At 39.0% G+C, this 27656-nt stretch overlaps 1 protein-coding gene across 2 annotated transcripts; it reads left to right on the top strand.

Moving 5' to 3' along the window:
* The first annotated feature begins 692 nt into the window (after positions 1 to 692).
* On the top strand, positions 693 to 26680 carry LOC107560732 (neuroepithelial cell-transforming gene 1 protein-like). Of its 2 annotated transcripts, XM_016244983.1 has the most exons (11): positions 693 to 901; positions 7449 to 7515; positions 14633 to 14695; positions 22648 to 22923; positions 23404 to 23466; positions 23654 to 23750; positions 23831 to 23907; positions 24001 to 24258; positions 24354 to 24524; positions 24813 to 24999; positions 25091 to 26680. In XM_016244983.1, the coding sequence occupies exons 1-11, from the start codon at positions 780 to 782 to the stop codon at positions 25528 to 25530; spliced, it is 1821 nt and encodes a 606-aa protein (XP_016100469.1). In that variant the 5' UTR covers positions 693 to 779; the 3' UTR covers positions 25531 to 26680. The 2 variants fall into 2 exon arrangements, with proteins under 2 accessions (XP_016100469.1, XP_016100470.1); XM_016244984.1 differs by lacking the exons at positions 693 to 901; positions 7449 to 7515; positions 14633 to 14695 and adding an exon at positions 19748 to 20024.
* The last annotated feature ends 976 nt before the right edge of the window (positions 26681 to 27656 follow it).

Below are 27656 nucleotides of genomic sequence, written 5' to 3' on the forward strand. Positions count from 1 at the left end.
CCTCCGTCAGTTGAATATTTTGATAATATTTCATCATGATATTTTATATTTGTTGTGGAATTGTTGGTCACATGTGAAAGTGTAATCTGTCTGCTAACACATGTGTTTTGAAATGTTAAAAACATCTTGAATGCTGTTAAAGATAAAGCTGAAATTATATTACACAGTCCAAGGTAAAAAAAAAAAAGAGCTAATTTTATTAAAAAAGAGAAAAGTTGTGAGGTTGTATCAAAGCATAGCATAGCTCAGTAGCTTAGTACATATAAGATACATAAATGTAGTTTCATTTGTCTGAGTACAAGGTTTTATTTTTTCAATTTTGCACCCTGTTTTGTCCCACTTCTCAAGAATGACTGTTTAGCTTTTTACATCTTTTTGTTTTCTGATGCAGCTTGAGATCGTTTGACCTACTGCTTAGTTTCATTGAATGCCAGAAAGTAAGGTTTGTTATTGGTAAATACATGTGTATGGAACTAAAGAAATAAAAGAATAAAAAACAAGAACAATGCTTTTTTGTTATTTTACATAGGCTAGCTCGTCAAAACACGATATTGTACGAGACAGCGCAGGCGCGGAAGTGTTACGTCATTAGTCGCCATCAACCGTGCTCACTCCTGATTGGCTACGATTTCAGATTTCCGCCATATTCAAAATCCGTCCCATCCGTTGAATATTGCCAACTTCCCCCTTTCGATTCACCCCCCAAAATTACTCATTTTAATTGTACTACGTTTTGTATACACAGTTTACAGTAGCGCATTCCAGGTCCACATTTTCAAATGGAGGAAACTGACGGATCTCCAGCGCCGATGGCGGAGCCGGTGAACGAAAGACCGAGGAGGAACAAGAGAAAGTCGTCGGTGGCGGATAGCGACGCGTCTCCAGAGCGCAATTTCAAACGGTCAGGAAAATCATATCACACACTCTGTTGGTGGTGGTGGTGGTCTTTATTATTATTCCAATGCTCGCGCTATTGTGGTCTGCGTATCCCTTTGCCAAATATGCCACTCTTTGCAGTTATGCGAACTGCATTTAGATCTGGTAACGTTAATAAAAACGTCTTTGTTGATTACATTTAAACAGTTTTATCTATATAAACCATATCTAATAAGTTATTCTGTAACATGCCACTAAATGGGTGAGTATAGGTGTATGAGTTTGTTGTGTTTTCAAAAGTGAGAAAAACTTCCGCAATATGTCGACTAATGAAAACAAAGCGTGACAGCAGGAGAGCGCATGTATTGCTGTAACGTTAATGTTTCATCCCACCACACGATGGCGCTAATGCCTCAAAATATAAAAGCAGCGTTCAAGCCACAACATTAAACATGCTCAGCTCAAACCTCTAACACACCCGTTTTAAATGAACAAGTGATTTATTTATTTTTAGCTCACTTAAGAGTTTTACACAAAAACTTAGCAGTGTTTTAAAGCGGCATTATAACTTAATCAGCTGTGTAATGCAATTGACTGACTTCCTAACAACAATTCACATTTTAGTGCCAAAGATGTTTACAAAGTATACACACCAACGTAGATTTAATAAAAACAACCAAACTAAACGGGTATATAATAATTTGACAATATAAAATAAACAAAAACGTATGGCAAGCATCTTTATTTGTATGCAAAGACATTGATTTTAATCTTCAAATCCTTTCATCTTTTTGATTAAAAGGTTAGAATGAATGGATGACTTGAACGTCTGTCAGATCTTGGTGTATAGCCATTTTACCAATATTGAACAAAGAAGACATCTGATAATGTGTCCAATGTACCACATGTAAATAGACCATGCCAAATATATGCAAGATCTCACATAAACCCTGAGAAAGAAGCCAGAGAGCATCAAATGCGCTTTTATCACAGGCTGAAATAACAACAGTTTATTTTGGCAGAGGGTCTGTTTTTTTTCTCTCATGCCAAGCCTTCTGCCTGATTGGAACACCAGGAAATGTGACCCTATTTGCCTCTTATACAATCAGAAAACAACAAAAATGGCATGGAAACTTTTTTACATTTTTTGGAAAATTTGAGAGCTACTTGCCACTATGATGCAAAGTCATTGCTATGTGGACACTATGATATTCTAAATGTTTTTAGTGTGTTGCTATGCAGTTGTGTTAGGGTGGTTATTTGGGTGTCGCGAGGCATGTGCTTGGTGGCCGATGTCAAAAGAGCCCTTTCCTAGATATTATACAAACTGGTCCGCAGCTAAGACTTTTAGGAAGTATAACTGTTAAAATAAATTCTTACCCAAGCATCACACAACATACACATCAAAAGCACCAGCGTCACAATGACGTCACCCTGTAAATAGAAAAAATAGAATCTAATGGAATGTTCATACGGAAGCATTCAAAAACAAAGAGTTACATTGTATTGGATATCTTTCAAGGGAACGGTTTACAGAGAGTTGAGAAAATAGTAGTTAGTGACCTTATAATGCAGTTACTCTAATGTAAGTTTATGGGATTTGTTTCACCTTCTTTATTCTCCCGAAAAGTCATCACTTAAATGTAATAACATCTCTTTACAAGAAGCTGCATGATTTTTTCCCCCTTTTATCCATCCATAGCCTAAAAAGTGCAAGATGGTTTACAAAGTTTAAATGTATTTTCAATTGCGAATTTGGCATCTAATGATTACGAAAATATGATATTTAAGATAAAATTATTTATAATACATTTATTATAAATTATTACATTTTTTATTTTTGTTATAAATTATATTTTTATGGTCACTTTATTTTAAGGTTCAATTCTTGCCATTAACAAACCATTAACTAACTACGACTTTTGCCTCAAACTCATAATTTGCTGCTTATTAATAGTTAGTAAAGGTAGTTATTAAATTTAGGTATTGGGTAGGATTAGGCCTTATAATAAATACAATGTTATCATGTCTAAGTGTGGGTGCTAATCTAATCATCTTTATAGTTAAAGTTCTTGGTGTGAATGGGCCTTAATACTTGCCTTCTATGAACTATGAGCAAAAAAAAAAAAAAAGGTGACGTGAAAAGCTCACTATATGTTCTGACGTAGTGTTGTGTCACGGAAAAGCAAAATAGACTATTATTAAATGCCTTGTTTTGTCCAGTAATCCCTAAGGATTTAGTCGACAATAACCCATTTCATTTAATACGCACTGAAAAAACAGATATAGTTAAGATAAGAGCACAACGTCACTGCTTTGCACATAGCGGGACATTGTAGATGTTTAAGGCAACCGTTATCCAATTTCAGATTATCTATTCTGTGCCGTTTTGACACTCAAACCCTTTACGTGGCCTTCTACAGGTTCGTTATATATGATGTCTCATATTTGACAGTGGAGACCACAACAAAGAGAGCTTTTGAAGCCGTTGTGGAGTGATCTGGATGAGTAAGTGACATATCATTCCTCCAAAGGCCTCTCTTTTGTTTGCTACGTAAAGCACGGTGAAACCAAACCTACTTATCTTAACCCGAGTCCCCTTCAGTGTTTTCCCACCTTAACGTCAGTGGGATTGCGTTCGCAATGACAGAAGAAAAAAAAAAACCTTGAAACCAACGTTGACCATCCCCTTAAAACTAAATATTGGTTTGTATGGTACATTGTGACTACTTAGGACGTCCAAAATTCAGAATACGATACACAAGAAGTGCAGTTGTGTTTAAATGAATTTGCACACATCAAAACGACCAATGCAACAATGACGTCAACCTACGAACACAAAGTAGCATCTTACATGTTCCCACACTCGTATCTGATCATCTGACACTCGAAGGTAATAACTATAGTGATGTAATGTCTTGTGGAGTTCTCAGAACAGGGCAGGCCTCATATTTGGTGTATTTGTGCAGTCTGTTACATTGCCTGTGAGAGACTCTGAGGTGTTTGTGTTGATGTAACCATCACAGGGTGTGTGTGCTCTTTGGTCCATATTTGTCATGTCGGTGTCCAACGTTTCAGACAACACCTCGGCATTCCAGTCATGTTTTGGAAGCACTACACACTCATAGTATCCCTTCTCGGTTTGTGAAGCTCCCAAACAGCACACATTTTGTATGTCTCTCTTATCTGATACACCTGTTTCAGGCATTGGAGTCTTTGAAATTGAGCTGATAAGGTGAATCGGGTGTGTTTGATTATGGAGAGTGTGCTGAGGGCCTCCAGGAACAGGGTTGGGAAACGCTGCTGTTGGCATTTTACGCAATATGGCTACTACAGGTCCATTTCACATTTTTCCCTTTTAAAACCACAATTGGTTCGCTTGAGGTAATTAAGTATTCAGTCTGCTCAAAATTTCTGTGTAAGCCAAATATTGTAATCAATCAATATTGCAACCATGTTCAGAAGTAGCTGATGACATGTTTAATTTGGATTCACTTCCATTGGGAATTGAGAGGAATATTGCATATTAGAATAGCAGGTTGTTGGATTTGATCTCATGTTGATTTTAAGGTCTCAAGTCCCATAATTCTCACAGCCCATGTTTTGTTTTACTGTCCACACATGCTATCCAGTCTAAACTGTGTGACAGATCAGAATGAATACATCTTAATAGTATGCTACCATTCAAAACTTTGAGGTTAGTGATTTTTTTAGGTAAATTAATACCTCTTCAGCATTAAATTGGTCAAAAGTGCCAGCAAAGACAATTATAATGTTATAAACTATTTCAAATAAATACTGTTGTTTTACACTTTCCGTATATTCAAAAATTCAGAGAAAAATAACGTTTTCTGCATTAATAAGAGATGTTAAGCACAACATCAGCATATTACAATGATTTCTGAAGGATCTTGTGACATTAAAAGGCTGGTGTAGTGGCCAGAATTCAGCTTTGCCATCACAGGAATAAATGACATTTTAAAACATGAAAATAGTTATTTTAAATATTATTTTATATTACGTTATTGTAACTAATATTGCCCCTTGAACATCGATGATGGTTGTTGTGATGCTGTCGTTGGGAGATTTTCTATTGAAGAAAAGCTTCTTAAAATATTCGTTTAATTATGAATCTGAACGTTGTGAATTTTAAGGTAATGAATTTAGCTAATATTTGCATGCAAACACAAACAGTGTGTGACAAGAGGCTGTATGGTGTTTTATAACGTCACGTTTTATGACAGCAAGTTCCAATATTGGTGCATTACTCCTTTTCAATATCACTTGTTAAGTACATATTACGTATTGGCCTGGTCACAGCCAAGTCTCTTTTTATCCGTATAAATTAAATATGCTGTCTCTACTTTTCCACACTGCCTCAGCAGGGCAGTGTGGAATGGAGGACACTCCATCATGGTATTGGCAGCGTCATTTGACCTACATATTTAGTCCCCTGTTGTCTTTAGCAGTCGAGACCACCCACAGTAGAGTCTCTTTCTAGTGGACACTGATATAGATTCTGTACTCTGTTAACACACTTACACCCTCTGTCTGGTCAGATAATATCACACCCAGGATCACCCAGCTTCTCAATGTTATGCTCACTGCATCACCACATTTCTTACATTGTTATTAAGAAACAACCTGTACCATATACACCATCAGACATAATTCAATTGTTAAACACACCTTAAGTTAAATGAGTCACATTTGAAGTAGTCTTTCTGTGAGAACCAGCTTCTCTCACTTCCCACAAAAAAATTTTCCTCTTGAGTTGTTGAACTGTAATTACCTATTTTCTTGTATACATATACACCATTTGCATTCTACTGTCATCTGCACTCAAGTGACTAAATGATAAACAGACAACTCATGGAAAGATATAGAGATGGGGGATGCCTGCAGAAACCACATCAGACAGAATAAAAGAAATTAGCCCAAACATTCACATGCTCCTACACCCAAGATATATGGCAACCAGAGAATGAATGTGTCTTCATTTTGTTTTCCACTGTTTTAGTGATGATTCTTTGTGATATGAAGTTCACCCATATTTAATTAAGACTTTTAATATAAAAAACATCTGTTATTATAAATGGAGGCTGTCAGATTTTGACTCATCCTCATGCATTGAAAACAGCTTTCACCGCTAAATAACTTATGCAGTATTAAATCTTACCGATTAAAACAAAAGCATTCTGGGGTCAAATATTTCTGGGGAAAAAACACTGCGACTGTTGTCTCATGCAAAATATTCTTCGTCTTCTCAAATATTGAGTTGAGAATTCCATTATGTCCATGTATTTATTGTTCTAAAGTTTGGAATCAGTATGATTTTTTTTTAAGCAAGTAAGAACACATTAAATTGATCAACAGTGATAGCAAAGACTTATAAATATTTGGCAGCACAACTTTTCTCATTGATAATAAGAAATGTTTCTTGAGTACCAAATGAGCATATTATGATTTCTGAAGGTTCATGTGACGCTGAAGACTGGCGTAATGATGCTGAAAATTCAGCTTTACATCAACAGAAAAAAATAACATTAACAATATTAAAACAGAAAATAGTTTTTAAATTAATAATATTTTACAATATTACAATTATTACTGTGTTCCTTATCAAATCATTGAAGACTTGGTGAGCATAAGAGACTTTTCAAAAACAAAATCTTTTGATCAGTAGTGTATTAATTTGGCAAGTAGCCATATGGTAATGCAATATATTGTTGAAAATATTTTTCACCACCCTTTTGGCCTTGATTACATCAGTGAACAAAAATGATTTCAGAGTGATTTGAAAGGCAGAAATATTTTCTTTAGAATAATGCTGACATGCGTCTCAGGGTAATTGATCATTTTTTGCAATGTTGCTAAAATGAACAATCCAACGGCAATACCTCATAACTCCATTAATGATTGATGATTTATTCATAGTTCTGTAAATTAGCAGATAATAAATGTGAGAATGTTTTTGAAGGCTTTGTATAAAAGTTTTGGCGGGCCGTCCCATTACCGTGGCTGAAAAAAGAAAAGGAACACTGGGTATCTTTGCAAACATGACCTCGCTGAGACAGTTGTCACCAGTCCCCAAATAAGGGCCCAGCCAACAATGAGGGGCAGTGCATTTGTGGGTAAAAGGACATGATGGATAGAGACTGAAGGAAAGGGAACGTGGCTGAAAGACGGCAAAAACTGAGTGTCTTGGTGTGAGTTAGAGAGATCGGGGCTAAGTGACGCTCTCTCTGTATCGGTTCTGCAGACCATGATGCAGTGTCACGGGAGACGGGGCTACACCAGGCTTGGTGTGTGGTACGTACAGGATGTATCTTTACATTTATGGGCTTTTCTTGTGGGCACACTGACATTGTTGGGTTATGGACATATTAATGGATCTACAAGGTTTGGCTGCGTGGTCTACGTCATTACTGCACAACCAGAGGTCTGGGTTTTGTTGGATGCTTTGTATTTGTCTGGTTTTCTGTGTGAAGAGGGAATTAAATGTTTTATTTCAAATGGCTTTAGAAGAATAATTGTTTTGAGAATCTTATCTTGTGTTTTTCTTGCTGTAGGCCGTCTTTGAGACGAGGAAGTTCTTTTACTTTCCTGACACCTGGACCCCAGTGGGACTTCACGCTGGTGAGTAGCTTATGACATCCATATGGCTCAACTCTTTCTCAAGCATACAAAACACCCAGTAATTCTGTTCCAAGCCACTTTGCTGTCTACTGTCAACTAGGCCTGTCGCAATAATCAATATATCGACTTATCGCGCAATATATGTACATTACCTCAATTTTTGGTGATGCAATATATCGCCCATTATATTTACTTAAAAATTAATGTCACCATGTTTTTTACATTTCACTTGCGCCTGTGTCTTTTGCAGCTTCTTGTACACAACGGGGTGTAGTCATGAGGTGCTAGTTCAAATTTAAAAAATGCTTCTACAAAAAAAAGTTTCATCTGCAGATATGGCCTTGTTTAGGGATCTGTGCCTTTGTGCATACGGACATCTGACTGCTAAGTAGTGATTGTGTTTTTCAGCAATAGTGTGCACCCTTAATTTACAGAGAAAAGAAGGAAAAATCTGTAGATGGAAAAATCTCCTTTGTGCATTTTTCTTTTTTTCTACTTGTTACTTTGCACTTTTTTTAGAAAATGTTTATTTACTATTTATTAAGGTATCTAATATTTTTATATTTAATTTCCATGATCTAAATATTCTTAAATTAAAAGTTTGTTGTCATTTGGAAGTGTGTAGGCTTTCTTGCATTATTATGCTGTTACATTATGATTATATATTCAGTGGCATAAAATGGTCTTTAGAATGACAATAAGATCTCTTATCGCAATTATTTCTGGGGCAATATATCGCACAACAAAAGGTTGTTATCGTGACAGGCCTACTGTCAACTAGGGCTGGGCGATATAGCTCATATCAATGATATAATGTTTCATATCGTTCGGTATCGATAATTATTGACTTTTTATAACCTTTTTTAAAACAAAAAGCAATAGAACATTTTTTTTTACTTTTAACCACTGTATTTATAATCAACACAATTTATTGAGACAAACAACATCATTTTTGTTTTAACAAACACAATAAAAATTAAACAAATATCTAATTTCTAATGTTTTATATGCAGATTAAATAGGTCTTTATTGTATAGGTCTAATTGTCTCCCAAGGCCACAGGAGGGCGAAATTAGCAAAATAATGCAGCGCATTTAAATAGTCAACGCAAGCAAGTAACTCTATAAAAACGAGCATTACGTCTAAATTAACTCATAAAAATCCAATCTAATTTCGTAAATTGCATAAACAATTATTAACAAAACAGCATCATGTATTTATGCATTGCTTAATCCAAAGAGCCGAAGCGTCATTCACACAGACTGCATTTAAAAACATATGAGACGCAGTGAAAAGGAATAAACATCCACAAATTTGTGACGTGTTTTCTAAAAGTTTAAACTGTTTTAACTTTGCATGGCTTTCTATACATCTCTTGTGTGAGATGCGAGTGCAGCAGTCATATTTGTTCGTCTAAAAAATGCGCTGAATATGCAGTGTGTGAATGGCTTGGTTTCGGTTTTAACCCATTCAAGACCTTTTCCGCATTGAGCTTCTATATTTCTCTAATATTTTGAGTGAATAACGCAGCAGCGGCGCATCTCGTGGGCTAGACTAACAAAACATTCAAATGCAACAACGTCACTTACATCACCGCGTCTCGCGCGCCACTAATGACACTTCCTGATGCACACCTAACATTCAAATGTAAATATTTATTTTAGATTTGACTAATATTCATTCTTCATTCACAATCTCCTCATCACAGGCAGGCACAGCACTCATTTCAGCATGTTCGTGTTTGTGTGTGCTGTCTGCGTCACTCATAGTACGTGCCTATATCGTGCGTTATATCGAACAATTTTTCTATCGATATCGAAGAAGGTGTACCGTCGATAAATATCGACACGTCGATAAATATCGATACCTTTTTATCGCCCAGGCCTACTGTCAACACAGGCAGCTAGCTACTGAGGTAGCATCATAAGTGTCATTGAATAAGTGATTTGAAACACAGTCATATCACCTCTCCAAAGAGGGTGTATATCATAACCTACATAGTAGGGGTGGAACGATTTTTTTAAAAAAAATCGAACCGTACGGTTCTCCACACACGGTTCGGCACGTGCTAGGACCGCGGTTCAACTTAAATCTGACAACGCATCTGTAATATGGTTTGCTATAAATAACACGTAAAACAAACAGGGTTCGGCTAATATATGTTTCTGTTGATGGATGCGCATTCTGTCTTCCCAATACATTACAACAACAAATAAAAACGTGGACAAACCATTCACTGTTGTTCAATGCGAATGCCGTATGCTGGAATATGAGCAGTCATTTATTCCGTCATCACCCGGGTGCTGATAGCGCGTGCACGCGCGCGCACAGGTGAGACCTGAACAGTACACGTTGATATCTGTGTTTAAGCTAAACTCGTTTAAGCTTTGCCAGTTTAAACATTTAAGAGCCAGAGGACGCGAGCTGGCGCGCACACTGAGAAGATTGTGCGTGCGCTCATCGGAAAGCGCGCAAACCCGCACCTCAGAACGCACGCAAATATTAAGCTCTCTCTGAAGTATTGTGTTTAAATGGACAAATTCACACAAAAATTATGTCAAAATGCCCATCTTGTTAAGTAACCTATAGCAGACATAGCCAGCTGAACGTACTGGATCAGTGCATTCTCTTAAAGTGACAGCCCTTTCTTAATATTAATCAAACAGCAACAACAAAGAAATCACTCACTGCTCTTGATTGAACAGCTTTTGTAACTTTAATAGAGATTAATCTTTAATTTATACACTCAAATATGCAATACTGGTTTACATTTCATTTGATAAATAAATACTTTATTCAGTTTCTGTACCTGAAAATTAATGTTAGACCTACCTAAAAAAAAAAAAACTGAAAATCACTGTTTATTTTATTTGTATCCTTACTCTATTGTATTTATTTGTGCTGTTGCTTGTGGTTAGATTATTCTTATTTTCTTACTGAACCGTACTGAAACCGTGACTCTAAAACCGTGATAGAAACCGAACCGTGAGTAAGTTGAACCGTTCAACCCCTACTACATAGAGACACTCTTCAGTTTGTACACTGTTTGGAGGACAATATTGGGCAGGATGTAAGAACTTAAAATGCTAAAAATCAAGCGTAGCTTTAGTTCTGGCAGGTCACGTTAGTCAAGCTCGCATCAGCTGACTCTCAGATGATCCCCATCTACCTATAGGAATACGACACCTATCTAAGCATTCATATATAAGGTCGCTCAGTATTATCAGCAGTTTTCGCATTGCTCAATAGCTAATTCCCCTCCTCCATCCCCAACTCCTCCTCTGTCAGTCGGGATTCAGCCTTTGAATCAGACTAATTCTAAAATGTGTACATAAAGTTATTGAACTTTTAACAATATCTGCAATACATTTATGTTGGTTCTGTTCTGTTTACCCTGGGGGGGTATTGCTGCTCTCCCTGCTCTCATCCATGCTAGGCTGCATGGATGCGCAGGGAGTTCTTGCCCAGAACAGAACCATACTGCCAATCCAAACTGTATGCTAATTGTCAATCATCTTTGACGATAGTGGTCCTGACAGAAATCAGATTAGCTGAAATAGTAAATTTTTATTTACCAATACTTTATCAATACTTTTATATTGAACTAACCACTAGATAGGATTTTTCTTGATTTGGCCACAGTCTTTGATTAATTGTTTCATAGTACGGCTTATTAATTTTACAGCCTGTAAGTAAAGCAGGACCAAAATTTTTATATAAAAAATTTGGACATACAACAGGTGACCTTTGTATTTTAAATGACGTGAATGCTGTAGCTCCATTAATGGTGCTTTGCTACGGTTCACCAGTTTTCATGCCTCAGAAACTTTAATACTACACCCATAAGGTCATTTTTGTTAAACCTTCCATCTTTTTCCTTCGCGCAAGTTAGTGAGTGTACTTTCCCCTTGCCCTTTATGAAAGTTTTGGCAGATATTGTGCCTCTCAACAATCACATTGTCCCCAACTGATGACATCTCAATCCTCTCATGGCATTGCGTGCCTCTGGTTGAGCTGATGCACAAATTGCCACTGATACATTCCCAAGCGTCTCTCTATCCCCCAAATTTCCACCAAACTATATCCAAAGTCCTCATTCCCACTGAATCAGTTAAGCAGTAAATGCAAACTAGTTTGTGATTGAAAACAGAGAATAGAGCCCGATTAGAGCATTCCAAAGTTTATGAAGGCCAAGCAAAACGCAATCCATCTCTCATCTGTAGGAAAACTGGGGGGTGGAAAGACGGGAAAGAAGACGGACCGCTTTATCCCGTGCCAAAGTGTTCCTTTGATATGTAATTTTTTTTTTTCATGAATACACTCACACACACATTAGCTCATCTAGTGGGCACATGGGCCTCATTAGGCTTCCAGCTCAAGCGCCATTATCTCACCTTCAAAACCCTGCTGAGGTGAAAGAGTATTCCTCCCTCCTCTCATTCCTTCTCAGACTCCTGGAACATAAAAGCGTAGAATCTTTGTCTTTAATGTGGAAGTAGTTCTTCTGGTCAAGGCCGTCTGTATGGCCGCAGGGTGAACAAGGTGGTGCAACAACAGATGGATTATGCAGGAAGCGGCCTGCAGACCTCTGTGATACTGCCGGATTTAAATTTGACAGCTTCTTGTGCCAACATGTGATGATGATTTGAAAAAAATCTGTCTCAGACATGTTCAAACGTCTGGTTTCATTGTCTTCCAATATGCAAATGTATGTTGCATAATTTAAAGGTCTTTATGCAATTCAGTTCATAAGGAAACTAAGGTAGTTCTTATGAAAATTATTTGTTGGTTTGGCATTCATACAACAAATGTGTGGTTTTTCTTCTGTAGCATCTAGATTACTGTTACAATGATAGTCAAGACTGATTGCAGAAGACACAGGAAGCAGTTTGAGACAACTGAACATTATACTTTCATTTTATAAAAAATGTGCCCCCAAGTCTTTTTTGTAAAGGTGACATGCTTACGTTGCAGCATTGGTTCTACTGATGGCATCAGTTTGGGATGAAACTACCTGAACAATGGTAGCTTGAGGAGAAACCAGTTTGGAAAAACAATCAATTTCCAATTCTGTAATTCAAATTCTAACTTTAAAGATTTCCTTTTTCCCCTTTGAAACAACTTTTCAGGCCGTCTTATTTTTCAGCTCCTTTCTACCAACCACTGTCCACTGTTCACATCCAGTCAGCCTGATGGAAGTCCCATCCTACTTTTTTCTCTAATTGAATATCCAGTTTTACTTGGAAAATGTCACATTACAGAAGTTAAATGGGTTGCAAACACCATTTCATGTTGACTTTTCCATTAAATTTTTTGCTTTTTAGACTTTTTCCCCTCATTGATTGGTAATCAGTGTTCTCTCTCTAACAGATGGGCTTCGTGCATATTGATTTTATCCAGATGTCAAAACCACATGTCTTGGCCATCATGTGCACAAACTCTTCATCCAAGCTCTTATTGACCCCTGCAATATGCAGTGTCCCAAAAACGTGACTTTGATTGAGCTTGTTTAATAATCTCATGTTTTCTGTGCCAGCTGCTGTTTGCGCTCATAAATTCTTTGCAGTAATATCCATTTATGGTTTGTCCACCAGGAACATGCAGTTTGGAGCCAAAATACACGGCTTGTCTATCATTTGGACCTTTTCTCTTTGTTGCTCTCAGTTTTCTTTCTTATTGTGAAGCTTTAGTTTTATTCTTCCGAGTGATTTTTTTATGCTTTCCAATGGTGACCTAATTTTTTATTTTACATAAATTTTTTATCTAAATACACTAGCAGTATCAGTGCCACTTGTAAACTTACAGACTATTAGCTTTTCTCCATGGTCAGATAACACAAAAGCAGCCGCTTATCTGTGTTATCTATTAAAACGTTCAAAACCAAACACCATGAGTAACCTGTGATTCACTCAGTAGCTCAGCTTCTGATGGGCCGGCAATCATTACTGTCAACTAAAACCCTCCAATCAGGGTCTTGATTAATTCTCCCCGTTGTCTGTGAATGGGGATTTGCTAAATGATACCTTGTCATTTATTGTTTTAGTGTTTGCCAACTTGTTCGCCATCAATGGGTCTGATGTTAAATTAGCCTAATCTACTCATTGCTTCAATGAAACTCGTGAGCTGGCTATAGGGTGTTTGGTTTTGATCACATGACTTTACAAATGCTTTCACCCTATAAGAAAACAGAGCTCATCAAGACGTTACTTCTGTTAGTGACAGTGACATTAAGAATAGGGGCTTTTCAATTGATACCTGTCTCATAGACAAACTTAAATGACTTGCAAACTAGCCCTGTTTTGTAAGTGTTGAATATAAAGGTGTAATGTAGATTATGGGCACATTAAAACTACCACCCGTTTTTCAATATGTAGCCTCACTCTGGATGAATAGTCAAGATTTACTAACATTCAAAAACCTCCTACTTGTGGGTTTAATAATGATATTTTGTCTATTGCTTGTATACATACATAATTATCATTGAATAAAATACAAAATGTTGTTTCATTATAATGCAAAAAATAAAAAAGTGCAGATCCATGTGGGTCTAGTTATATGGAGGGGCTGATGTCTTCTTGGGAGGTTCATTAAACTATAGCTCAGCCACCAACTAAACTGTCTTTAAATGGCCTGTGTTGAAAGGTTTCGTAAAGTGGTTTTGGGAAAAGTCTAGTAAAGAGAACATACGCCAATAACAGAGACCCTGAGGACTCTTGGTGGCCAACACAGTGCTGCAAAAAAAATAAAATAAAAAAAAAGTTTATAACCCCTTCACACCCTGCACACACTCCACAGGTAGAATTTTCACTAGCCAGATGCCCCACCAGCCCCCGACTCACAGACACAGGTGTTAAAATGCCTCAGGGATAATGATGTCCTTCCTGAGTCTCACTGGACCTCCTTATGAGCCATTGTAACCCGTAATACCAACTTTTGAGGTAGCACTTTGCATATTATTCAGGAAACTAAAGGAAAACTGTAGAGAAGTTGACAAAAGAATGTCTTCCTTGGTTCCTCTCTCAAAGCCGGAAAGTTTTTACAGTTTTTGTAAGTGTCACCTTTTAGTTTAGATGTGTATTGTGCTTCAGATTCTTAAAGGTTGTTTTCCTTTTTGCAGAAACGCAAGCGTAGAGAGAAGGACGATGCAGACGCTGTCAGTCTATGCAGCTTTGACTTCAAGGTAAGTAAACCAGCAAAACAACATTGGGCAGATTTGGCACAACTGATTTATTGAAATACACAAATCAAGAGGTCTTGCTTTTTAAATTACTCCCTGAAGTTAGTCTGTCCACAACATGCTTCAAAATAACATCAAAGTCTCATTATAACAACATCAAGAAAGAAAAAAATGCCCCCCTCTGCCATATTTGTCAGCCAAATCAAAGCCATTTTGCACAAGAATCCTAGATTAAATCACTTGTTTGTGGCAGAAATCAAAGCCTTTTAACCTTAAACTGGAGGAATTTAATCTTAGAAAATCGTTCCACTGATAATCGGAAAGGTAATTTCTCCCTAAACCGTAAACTTTCCATGATAACTGTCAGTAATTATCCTCATTTCAGCAAGGGCTTAATTAAGACGCGCTGCTGTGTAAACTAACAAGTTGTGTAATTTGACTCTGCACTGATCTTGAATCCTCTCGTTTATTTTTTTACTTTTCTCCTTCTGAAAGAGAACAGTTGACTTATTAATACACATCCATAGCAACCCAATGTTTTTTACAGTTTAGTAAGAGGTCGCACTGAGCACACTCAGATCCTCTGAACTTTGACAGACAGGAGAACAATATAACCAAGATGACTTTCATCAGTCTTGCGCCTACGAGATGAGAGAGCTCTGATTCACCAGAGCGTACATGCCTTAAGGAATGGAAAAAAAGTTTTGCAAAAAAAAAAAGCTTGCAAAAGTTATTGCACAAAAACATCTCATAACAAAATGCCCAACATTGGCAAATGTATTCTTTTTAGTATAGTATTGCTAGAGTAGGAGATTATATATCATAGATAGATCTAGTAAAGAAAAGTCATGTAGGTTTGGAATGACTTGAGGAATAAGGCCTCAATGCCTTTACTTCACATCTTTGAAATATTTCAGTCACTTGTTCATTCTGACCCAGACTATTCTAGAGTGAAACTTGTTTCACTATAGTGCATTAAACAAAAGTTCCCAACTCCCTTCCCCACAGCACACCTTTGAGAATGCATATTGTGGGAGGTGTGGGTTTTGTACAATCAATCACCTGTCCTGCAGACACCCTTTTTATTTTCCTCTGCACTCCCCTCAGGGCCTTGTTCTGATTACTTTACATTGTCATCTTGACTGTCAAATTGAGATTTGCTAAATGCATACTCGCCAGATTCTGCTTAATGTAACTACCAAATTTGCACAATGTACAAAAGTATTCACAAAAGTGTCAATGTTGTCTTTAAATGGTCACAGTTGAAGTTCTTACTCTGTGACTAATTTAACTGGCGTAGCTTAAAGTCTGATCTGATTCAGATCAGATTGCGATATATTGTTTAAGTCTGTGAGAATGAGAAGGAAAGAGTCTGTACGCGTGTGTGGGATGCGTCCTGACTCTGTTGTGTGTCTGGACCGAGGGGTGTGTTATTAGTTACCTGCTCTGTTTGGTGGCAACCACCTCTGTTGAGGGTGCGTTGACTCAATTGGAGTTAAATATACTTGAGATCAGGATGTGTGTGATTTTTATCTGTTTTTCTGTAGTTGGAGTTTTGGTGGCACACCAAAATAAGAAACGACTAAAAAGCTAATTATGGTTCCATGTGTTTAGCAAACCCACTGTAATAGTAAAATTAATGTTAATGTGCCACATATGTGTTTTACTGCAAGTCATTATAACTTAACACAAGTTTAGTTTTATCTGTTTTGGTTTCAGCTTCTTTATTTATAAGAGGATGCTGCAAATGACTATAAGGAACTGAGATGGATTGTTGTAGAGCCATTTTCTTACCCGCATGTTATTCTAAACCTGTTGATTTTTCTTCTGTGGAACATAGGAGGAGGTGTTTTAAAGAATGTAGATGCACGCAATTATAATGTGGACTGGTGCTTTCTAGCTTCAGAAAGGATGCAAACACACCATAAAAGTGGCTCATGTGTTTTTTGTGCTATATTCCAAGTCATCAGAAGCCATAGAGTCAGCTATTTTCTTCAAAATGTCTTATTTTTGTTCCACTGAAGAAATTCATACAGGTTGGAATGTCACGATGGTGTGGAATATTTACATTTACAAGATGGGTTACCATATTTACATTTTGTAAGCAGCATGGAGGATCGTATCACGGAAGGAAAAAGGCATATAAGATGAATGCATGGGGTTGGGCATTGAAGTTGAGATGGCAATTGATAGAGTGATTCCAGAGAAAAAGAGTTGGTGTTGCGTTGTTGATGTACACCTACACATTTAGACGTCACGCACCTACAGCCTATTCCCAGTACAGGCTTGTCTTGTAACCACACCTTTGTTACAGTAGATGCGATTTCTTCCAACACTGATAAGAAACCGAAAGCTTTCAAAAACTCGGACAGAAGAGGTTTTATCATAAGATGTTCTTTATGTTGCTAATCAAAGTCTGTACAAGTATAGATAATGCATCATGGACCATCCATCCACGAAGAAATCAAATTTGAAATTCCATCAGTCACCTGAACCGCAGTACTATTGAATTATCCACTAGGGGGCAGCACTACGATCCACTGCACACCTTTCTGCTCGCTGCCTATTCAACAGAGGTTTATCAGATCATAGCAAGTTAGCTCACATGTTCCCGTTAGGCAAGCTCGCACACGGCCCGCATGAAGTGAGTCACTCTTGTGTGCTGGTGTTTAGCACTAAAGTAGGAGTGCTGTGTTTGTGCTTCACACCCAGATGTCCAGCTGTCATGTGTGTCGAGGTGTTAGCCTGCAGGGGGTACAGGCTGAGCCAAGCTCTCATGCAATATGACAACCACACGTCTCGCCAAAACACGCCGAGATGAAGGAACCCTGTTATTGATATCACCCACACTGGTAGCCCTATTTGATTTTTAGCCATACATATTCAGGTGTTTTTTTTTTTGTTTTTTGTTTTTTGCACAACCGTTATGTGCTGAGTAGTCACATGATTAAACCCATTAACTGCTGCTAAATCGGTTATGAACTGCTAGCACCAACATCTAATATACTTATGGCAAAGATGGGTCAAAAAGTATTATTAAAATCATGTATTCTTTTGTTTAATTTCTGTTTTATATATATATTCATTAGCAAACACTTATCCAAAGCGACTTAGAATGAAGAATACAAATGATTTATCATAAGGAGGAAATAACATGAAAAGTGTTAGCAATACAAAGGTTCAAACATTGTCCAAAATATTTTTTTGTTACACTGTAATAAATTGTACTATGTAAATTATATTTGTATACTTAAATATTTATAATATATGCACACAAATGTTATACAAACTGTAAACTGCACAATAAAAATTACACACTATTTTACTCAAGTTTGACAAAAAAAAAATGTTTTAAGCTAATTTCACTTGTTTAGTAAAGCCACTTGTAGTGGTAAAATTAATGACATTGACATTAGTTAATGTGCCATATATTACTATGTTTTACTGCAATTCACATTATAATTTCACAAGTTTACATTTATCCGATTTTGTCGATTAGTCATCTAATTTGTTGCACTTTCAGTTTCTTAATTTATAAGATGATGTTGCAAATGCTGTTCTGAGGAACTGAGAATGATTGATAAAGGGATGGTTTACTTTAAAATGAAAGCCTTGTAATTTCCTCACCCTCATGTTGTTTCAAACCTGTATGATTTTTTTTTCTTATTCTGTGGAACACAAAGAAAGATGTTTTGAAGAGTGTAGATGGTAATTGTTAATGTAGTTGGTTTTGGTTTTGATTTTAGTTGGTTTGGGTTTTAGTTAGTTGAAAACAAAAAAAAAGTACGTAAATGTGATTTTTATACACACACTATGAAAATACACTGATTAGTTGTGAAAATAGGGAGTGTAATGTTTTAAATACAATAACATGTAAATTGAACGCAGCCTCATTAGCAAATAATCCTGCTTCAGTTTGACCCGTCCACTGAGCAGTGGAAGGTGTCCTGATCCAAACACACTAATGCATGTCCTTTCACACACTTGTATTGACACAGGAGGGTGAGCTTAGTGTCTGCACATCGTTCATCTCCATTTGCTTAGAATGCATCCCAACGCTTTCACACTTTTTAACACAAATCTCTCTTAAAAAGCACCATCACATGCTAGTCCATTTGCACAGCTGAAGTTAATACCTCTGCTGACAGTGTGGGAAGGTAGCAGTAAAAGATTTGGGTCTGTAGTGAACCAGTGCTAGTGGATTTTGGGTCACCCAAATGTGGAGGTCAATGGCTGTGCGGTTTTGTGTACGCTGAGAAAAAGAGAGAAAAGCAGCTTTGTTAAGCAGGATTTGTATGGCATGGTCTGGGTCAGTTTCGGGTTCGAACCAGTGAAACTTTTTGATTTATCAGACCTCCCCACACACCTCCAATACACAGACAGCCACCAGTGCACTGTATGCGTGTGACCCCCTCAGCCCTGATTGATATTGTAATTGATCCCCCCCCCCCCTCCCCTCCCCTGCTGATGAGTGGGTGATAACGACCCAGTTCTTCATTAGGCAGATCTCAAAGCAAATATGCCTGTACTTTACATCCTTCATGCAACTTAAAGACATGCATAAACCAATCCACATTGCAAATAGAAACAGACTCGCTTTCACTCACCACAAAGCTAGACTGTTTTGCATTTTATCTTAAAGCTTTTACTGCAAACTGGGGAATATGGGAGGTTTGGTTGGTTAGTTTGTTTAAGGTCCAAAATGACTTTAATTAGGGTTTAAATCTAGGTTTTTAAGACAGAAAATTTTATAAAAGTGAAAAGGATTATTTAATAAACCAGTTTTTACAAAATGTTTATAAGCTCTCCTGCTTTGTGGACCATGGAATGTTTTGATAATACATTTCTGATTCGGTAATATCTAGTAGACAATCTTTGTTGGAATGAGGTTGCAGAGATAATCAGGTTTTCTCAGACTTTGTCTCTTCAGATACTTTTACATATCCCCTCCTCCGCCCTCTTGCCATTGGTGAGTTTACATCCTGATTCCGCCCCTTTCAAAACTCTGTATATGAGCACTCCCTACCTCTCACATCCCTAGAACAAAGTTAGAGATTGTTAGAGTACACACACCGAGAGTGTGTTTAGAAGTTAGAAAGCTCCGCTCAGGCGGACAAGTTAGGGGGACGGTGAGGTTTTCAGATCCCTCATGTTACATCACGTATTTATTTAAGAATCACTTTTGGATTATTGCCGACTCTTGGAAATAACAGAAACCAACCAGTGGATTTTATTGAAAGAAATGGTGGCTTACGATGAACCCTGTGTGGTACCTATCAAACGGACTTTACAGAAGATAGACTACCAGAACCAGACTTGCAAAGAACTAGAGGTGAGACCCAAAGGCGATTAATCAAAAATGTTTGAGTTCCTTTACTTTCTTTATCAGCCAAGTCAGTACCTTGCCATGTTGTTATCTGGTACACACTCTTGCCTTTAAAAGGAGTAAGAACTACAGGTGTGTTTCTCGAGGATGTGAGACTTGAGTGAGTGATCGGCAAATCAACAAGGCTAAAGGTCTTCTCAGCTATAGTCATTGAGTTACTGGTTTACATGTTAACTTTTTTTTTTTAATTGTCAGTTTGTCATTGTGGTGGCTAAATGTGCTTATACAGGAAGTTTAAATCCTGTGTGTTTGGCTGTACACCTGAGCAAAAGTTTTGCAGGTATATTAATTGTTTGAGGAGCCCCTCAGGGTTTTTTTTCCTTGAAGGTGTGAGAGCATGCAGAGATGAAGAACATTCCAGCTTTCTGAAAGCAATCACAGCCCATAGCCCAGGTGTGCTTGAGCCCTGCTCTGAGTATTTAGAAATGCATTTAAGAACAAGAAAAATGGCTTTTCTCTCATTTCATTTCAGCAGGCTGCTATTCCTATTTGCGGTTTCAATTCAGATTCGGAAGTGGCCAAAGTGGTTTAGTTGTCGGGAAATCTAAAGCAGAAGTAGCAAATTATGAATGAATCAGGAGATTTTAAGGAAGTTGTGGCTCAAGGCTGAGGGACAATAACTAGAGCTTGGTTCCCCTCATACATTTTTTATCACAAATTATTGTTTGTTTGCCAGGTAATCATTTTCATGCCAAAATACCATAGACTTATCTTGTTTTTATTCACAGCTAATAATAACAATAGACTAACTGTACCCCTAAAATCTTTTGCATTTTTAGAATAAAAAAAAGTATAGAATTTTTTTTATTATATTACTTAATTTTCCTTTACTTTTGGGGGTTGTTCCCAATGGAACCTTTAGCCAACTTCTAGTGACAATTTTGTCCCCAACGTATAACTAAAACACACGCACACATTACTTAACAGCAGTAGTCTAAATACTGGTTCCTGTGGGGGAGACTTCCCCCTGCTAAGTTCTCCCAATGCGACTCTCCCAGGGAGTCCCTACGAGTCAACACAGCCAGAAATAGCCACACTATCTGTCTGCTTACATGTTGCTCTTTCCACTAGATAATCTAGAATTAAAAAAAAGGTTTATTATTGCAGGGTTTCCCTAAATAGTAGAAAGAGTGCAATAGGCAGCAGTAACACTGCAATTATTTGCTTTGAGCCAGTGATGGCTCACACAGGTACTTTGGTACTCATTTAAATCCAGTTTTGAGCCAGACTGCTTCCTCTGCGGTCAGTCTCCCCAACATCTTGTGTTTTTGGCCACCGGTGGAGAAGGTTCAGTTGTGGTCTTCATGTTTACTTGCATGATATGTTACAGCAGAGGAAGGGCAGGCAGGCAGATCTGGGTGGCCAAGTCCAGTTGGGCTTGGACCACAGTTGCAGTTCCTGCTAAAATTAAGTCGTAGATCTGCTCGGCAGCTGTCTCTGCTGGTCGGAGGAATGGTTCCTTGGTTTCACTTTGCCAAGAGAACAACACATCCTTTTTTTATATACTTTCAGCAGCTGGAAAACCATCCAGCACTGAAAAATCAATTGAAATGTGCATTTTTAAAAAGTGCAAGCACACAGTGCTTTTTGTTCTCGTTGTTTGAAAGACGCAAACACTTTTTTTTGACGACAAAGCTCACATTGTTCCTGGAATGGTTGGAGAATTTTTCAGTCAGATCTCTAGAGTGTAGGATCAATGTCTCAGATCTCCTTTGCTTTGATTTTTTTCTCCCCTTCTCAGGTCTGTTGAAGTTGGCTGGAGGCCCAGTCATTATGGATATAAGGTTTGAGAGTGCTCACCTCCCCCTCTTCCAGGGGGTTCAGGTGTGCCTGTCTCTCTCACGCAAGGGCTACAGGGCCTGCCTCAACACGAAGCCATAAACAGCTCTTAATGGAGGAAAGGAGAGAGAGGAACAGAGTAGAAGGGAGTAGAGTGCACCCTGTTTAAAGTCCTGGGTCAAATCTGTAACTAAACGTGGTGGTCCGTCTGACCCACATAAAAACACACAACCAACAGCTCTTAAACGTCTTCTTGAAAGAGCACATTTGTCTCCATTAAGTGAACAACCACCCTGATCAGGGGGGCCTGTTTGCTATAGTTAGGCTATGTTGTCGAGTGTGTGTGGGTCATCAGTGTGGGACAGCTGACTGAGGTCTCCTACATTCCAGTCATGCCTCTTGAATGCTGAGTCTCCAGGGTTGCAGCCAGAGAGGGGTCTTTGTTCGTGTTTGTATGTGTAGGTATATATATAATTTTTTTTTTTGCTGAGGGGGTCAATCTCACGTGACTGGCATAACAGCTGCTGCCTCCAGAGGCTGGAGCTTCCGCCAAGCTGTCTGTTGCCCAGGAAACACCGATCACCCTGACCTCCGGTTGACCCCTTCACCCCCGCAATACGATACTCATACGATAGCCTCTGTTTATGTGAGGCAGAAACTTGTCCTCCATTCTCGATTTTTAGCCTTCTTGTGTTGGCAGTTGTGCAGTTAATGAAGCACTAAGGAATCTGTTGTGGTCATTTGGGGGTGATTAAGTTTTAATGTTTATTTCCATCCTTGTGTTTCATAGGAACCCTGTACTAAGCGTGTGCGGCCTCTCGGCCGAGTGACCTCGCTGGCGAACCTCATCTCTCCCGTGAAGAATGGGGCCGTCCGACGCTTCGGCCAGACCCTCCAGGCCTCGTTTCGGGGCGACGGTCGGTCTCCGGGTGTGCCCCAGCAGAAACCCTGCAGCAAGGCTGCGGCTCCCACACCACCCAAGCGACGAAACAGCATGCTCTGGTCTGAGACCCTGGACGTCCATCAGAAAGGAACCTTTTCCACCAAAGAGATTAAGAGACAAGAGGTGAGGAATCCAGACAGCACCGAGAAACCTAGACTATTAAATCCACTTTCAGTCCCCCTGCCAGACGCTACTGAATGAGGCCTGTGTGACTTATTAAACCCAAAGGACCTGGGGCTTGGAAAGCGCCCTGTTCCTCTTGCTCTGTTTTTATTCTGCCTCACTGTACCTCTCTCAGTCTGGCTGTGTTTTTTTGGCGTGTGTTCTTGGCACACATTGGAATGGAGCTGAGAGAGTCCGGCTGCATTCTGGCGTCTCAGAGTCAGACGTACAGTGCTAACACAGACTGGCCGGTCTGACGCACAAAGCCTCCACCTCTCATTCACAACTAGACCTAGTAATCAGACATTACAGCAAACTGTGAGCCCCTCAAATATTTCCCACCAAAGGGAGGAATCAGACAGATATGTAGGGGGCTTGACTAAAAATACCCAAACTGTTTTCTTGGTTATGAATGTGACCGTTCGTTTTCTGTCTCTCCAGGCTATTTTTGAGCTGTCTCGAGGAGAACAGGACCTGATTGAAGACCTGAAATTAGCCCGAAAGGTTTGTCCATTTAAATTTTTTTTGTTAGAACATTTAAAGCAAACAGACCGAATAAGTTATTGGCTGTGCTTTCAGAGTCAGATACATTGGCTCACTTCCTTCCTCCATTTATAGCCAAAAATGTCTCTCCCTGTAAAATTAGAAGCTGCTATTATTTACTCATCATTTTCTAATTTTCTATGTCCAGGCGTACCATGATCCAATGCTGAAACTTTCTATCATGTCTGAGGAGGAGCTGACAGCCATCTTTGGAGACTTAGATGCGTATATTCCTCTTCATGAAGGTGAATATTGTACACAACACCTTATTGTTTTTAATGACTTTTGACGACAAGTAGAGCTAACTCATTTTTTACCCAATCAGATCTTCTCGCTCATTTGGCGAAGGCTACAGGCCCAGATGGCACAGTGGGACAGATAGGCAAGATTGTTGTGGACTGGGTAAGTAGCCATCTCTTGATTGTACTTTCATTATTATAAAAGGCATGCTAACATTGTTAGATTGTTAAGACTAATTCTCGCTTTGCTCCACAGCTGCCAAGGTTAAATGCGTACAGGGCATATTGCAGTAACCAGCTGGCCGCCAAAGCCTTGCTTGACCAGAAGAAACAGGACCCAAGAGTTCAGGACTTCCTACAGCGCTGCCTTGAGTCACCTTTCAGCAGGAAACTAGACTTGTGGAGCTTCTTAGACATCCCTCGTTCACGACTGGTCAAATACCCCCTTCTTCTGAAAGAGATTTTAAGACACACACCGCCAGATCACCCAGACACAGCAAGCCTTGAGCAGGCAGTAAGTTCAGACACAAATCTAGTAACTGTAGGCTTTCAAATGGAGTCGTTTAGGTGACATTTGATGTTAATGCTGCCTTTGTTCCTTGTCTCCAGATAAGCATCATTCAGGCCGTGTTGGCTGACATAAACATGAAGAAAGGGGAGTCTGAGTGTCAGTACTATATCGATAAGCTGGAATATTTGGATGACAGACAGAAAGACCCTCGCATAGAGCAGTGCAAGAGCCTGCTTTGCCATGGGGAACTTCGCAACAAAAGTGGCACGGTAAGTTTTTGTCTTCAATACAAACACACCCATAACAGCCCAAACCACTGGAGGGAAATCACTTGTCTTTTATTCACTGGAAATATAAACACAAAAGCCACCATATTCCAAATAAGGCCATTAGAGGGAAGGAACTGGCTCCCTTTGTCCCTCAAACAAATGACACAATGACAAGGGAATCTTTGAGAGCGCCAGGAGAGAAAATTGTTAATACTTGCAAATTCAGCCCAACGTTCAAACAACACATCAATAACCAGATCTCTCTTTTTTCCTTTGTCCTCTTTTTAGAAGTTGCATGTGTTTCTCTTCACGGAGGTTCTGGTCTTGACCCGGCCTGTTACGCGGAACGATCGGCATTGTTTCCAGGTGTACCGCCAGCCGATCCCAGTGCAGGATCTCGTATTGGAAGACCTGCAGGATGGAGACGTCCGCATGGGCGGCTCATTCCGAGGGGCCTTTAGTAATGCCGATAAAGGTAAGGTTGACGACTCTCAACCTGATCACGCATTTTCTTTGTCATTTCTTGTTTCCTTTTGCTCATTGGAATATCTTTTTCCCCCCTTTAGCCAAGAACATCTTCCGGGTACGCTTCCAGGACCCATCTCAGGGCCAGTCCCACACACTGCAGGTCAATGACGTCTTCCACAAGCAACAGTGGATCAATTGCCTCCGCACTGCCATGTCGACCCAGAAAGATTCGCCGCTCCCTGAGAGTGAATCCTTGTCCACCCCTGCCAGTACCGACATTTGCACCAAACGGCGCTCGTCTTCCGTCTCCGCCATCATCCATATGGAAGAGACGAATGAGAACTGTCCACGGGCCGTGGTCTCCGCCCCTTCGTCCCCTAGCTCTGAGGAGCCCCCCAGCCCCACACCCTCTGCAACCTCCACTCTCTCCTCGTCCTCTTCATCATCTTCAATTTCCGCCCCCTTCCTGCCCCGCAAATCCAAAAAGGACAAGCGTTCAATCTGCTCGTTGGGCAAGAGAAAGGAGACCATGGTGTAAAGACTAAGCTATCCCAGGGTGCACATGGAGTGGCACTGTGTGGAGGACTTGTATTTATGTGCGTGTATGGACTGTGTGTTTCTACAGCAGTGTTTCTGTTACTGTCCACAATGGCAGCTATTATTACCAAATCCCTCCCCCCAAAACCCTCCCAGGTCCATGTGGGCCGCACCAGTACCAGAAAGACAGTATTCGTGAGGCCAAAGCGCAAGATCACACATCTAGTCTTGTTTATTGTTAGTTTGGTCATATGTGTGATTTTTTTTTTTTTGTAATTAAAGTTTTACTTTTTTTAAACTTATCAATAAGATATTTACTGTAGCTCTTTTTTGTTTTTATTAAAAGCACTGTGTTTAGCTTTTAGAAGGGAAGAATACCCACTGAGAAAAAAAGATGACATATCCAAAGCAATGAATACTTTGTAAAAGTCTGATTCATAGCTCTACTGGAAGGCAAGTCTTACAAGTACATTCCCATTAAACAGATGTTTTATCAGCTCCATTTTATATTTAAATCAGAAGGTATCATTTTTATCAAGACAAAATGCTAATTAATGTTAATGCAGAAATCAAATCTGAGCCATATGTTCCCCCCCAAATGATGGATGAATATTTCAATGTAGCATCTTGCATGGAGCTTTACTTGTTGAGCCCTGCCTGTATTATCATGAGGGCCCAGTGCATGTACATGCTTGTCAAAGCAGAAAGTTGTTGTAGAAACGGACTGTCGGATAGAAGAAATGTTGAATGAGGGCTTGAGAAATGTTGATGTGAGATTTAGAAGGAAACTTTGGAATAGAGTTGGATATGACTAGATGGACTTGATGATTGGCGCGACTCGATATTAGCAACCATTCATGGACATTGGTTTGCTGTTATTCATATTTTCGTAGTGTCTTCATGAAGTAGGAATGTTTGATACACTGGTTTTAAAAGCCAAGATTTTGTTTTGAGAAGGAAAATGAAAGTATGTTTAGGAGAATGAACAGTTTAAAGAAGGTTAAAGTATGTTATGACCACTTCAAAATGTCTGTAAAAGTTTGTAAATGAGAAGGGATGTACATTATTGAGAAGGACTGCGGTGTACAGTATGTGGTGTAAAAATCAACTATTAAAAGAACAATAAAGGTCTGTGTAAGATTTGCATCTGACAACAGAGTTCTTCTCTTTCTTCTGATGCGAATTGCTGCTCTACACTACAACATAAACCCAGTTTTCCAAAGGCATGCGAGACATTACAAAACCTAAACTTATAACACATGCCGATGCGATTATGAGAAAGCTATCTTGAAATTGTTTCCATAAATTCCAAGTAGACAGGCACTCAATAGACAGACACGAATTCACCCATACGCAGGTTAATTGTCGAACTACTTCTGTGTTTTTCTCCGCTGACAAAGAATCACTCAAAAGCTCTTTAAACAAATCCCCTAATGTGGGCGACATGCCCGAATTATCTTCCATTTTTAGCGTTTGGATGATTTTCATACTCCGAATCCATGTCTTATACAGTTCCACTGTCCTAAACCCCCCCCTCTCCATTTCATCTAGAACTTGGCAGCTGCATAAAGAAAGTAAGTCTGTATTAAACAAATACTTTAATTTATCTCCATGAACCCCCTTCACTGATGGTATTTGCCTCTGGTAATCTCTTTAGTGGGAGGCCCAAAACAAATGAGCTGTCAGAAGTCACTTAGCACGTCCGCTGATGCGCTTTGGAGTCGATTCGAATAACACACGATCGCTTTGTTTGTCTGACGGTCAATCAGAGGGCTTGTGTGTGAACGTTGACGACGAGTCTAAAGAATGTGATTGGTTCTTGTTTAAAGGCAAGCTAATCTCAACAAATGAGTTCATGGATTGATTTTATGTGCATTAAGTCATTTGACTCTTGGATGCTCAAAATGGCCTTTCTGTGCTTGGCAAAGCCACTTTTTAGTGGGTTCAGGTTTTATGGAGAAATTGCCTCATGTCTGCCTTTTAGGGATAACGGAATTCTCCAAATGTTCGTTCATTTTGCCCGAGGAGGCTGCCTGCTGTTGCTGATTTACTTTAATAAACACTAATAATGTAGACACATATCCTCTCCAGGGTCAGCGAATGGTCGCGCGCATTTACAAGCGAGTT

The sequence above is a fragment of the Sinocyclocheilus grahami genome, unplaced genomic scaffold (assembly GCF_001515645.1).
Source record: "Sinocyclocheilus grahami isolate Dianchi unplaced genomic scaffold, SAMN03320097.WGS_v1.1 scaffold740.1, whole genome shotgun sequence".
Lineage (NCBI taxonomy): Eukaryota > Metazoa > Chordata > Actinopteri > Cypriniformes > Cyprinidae > Sinocyclocheilus > Sinocyclocheilus grahami.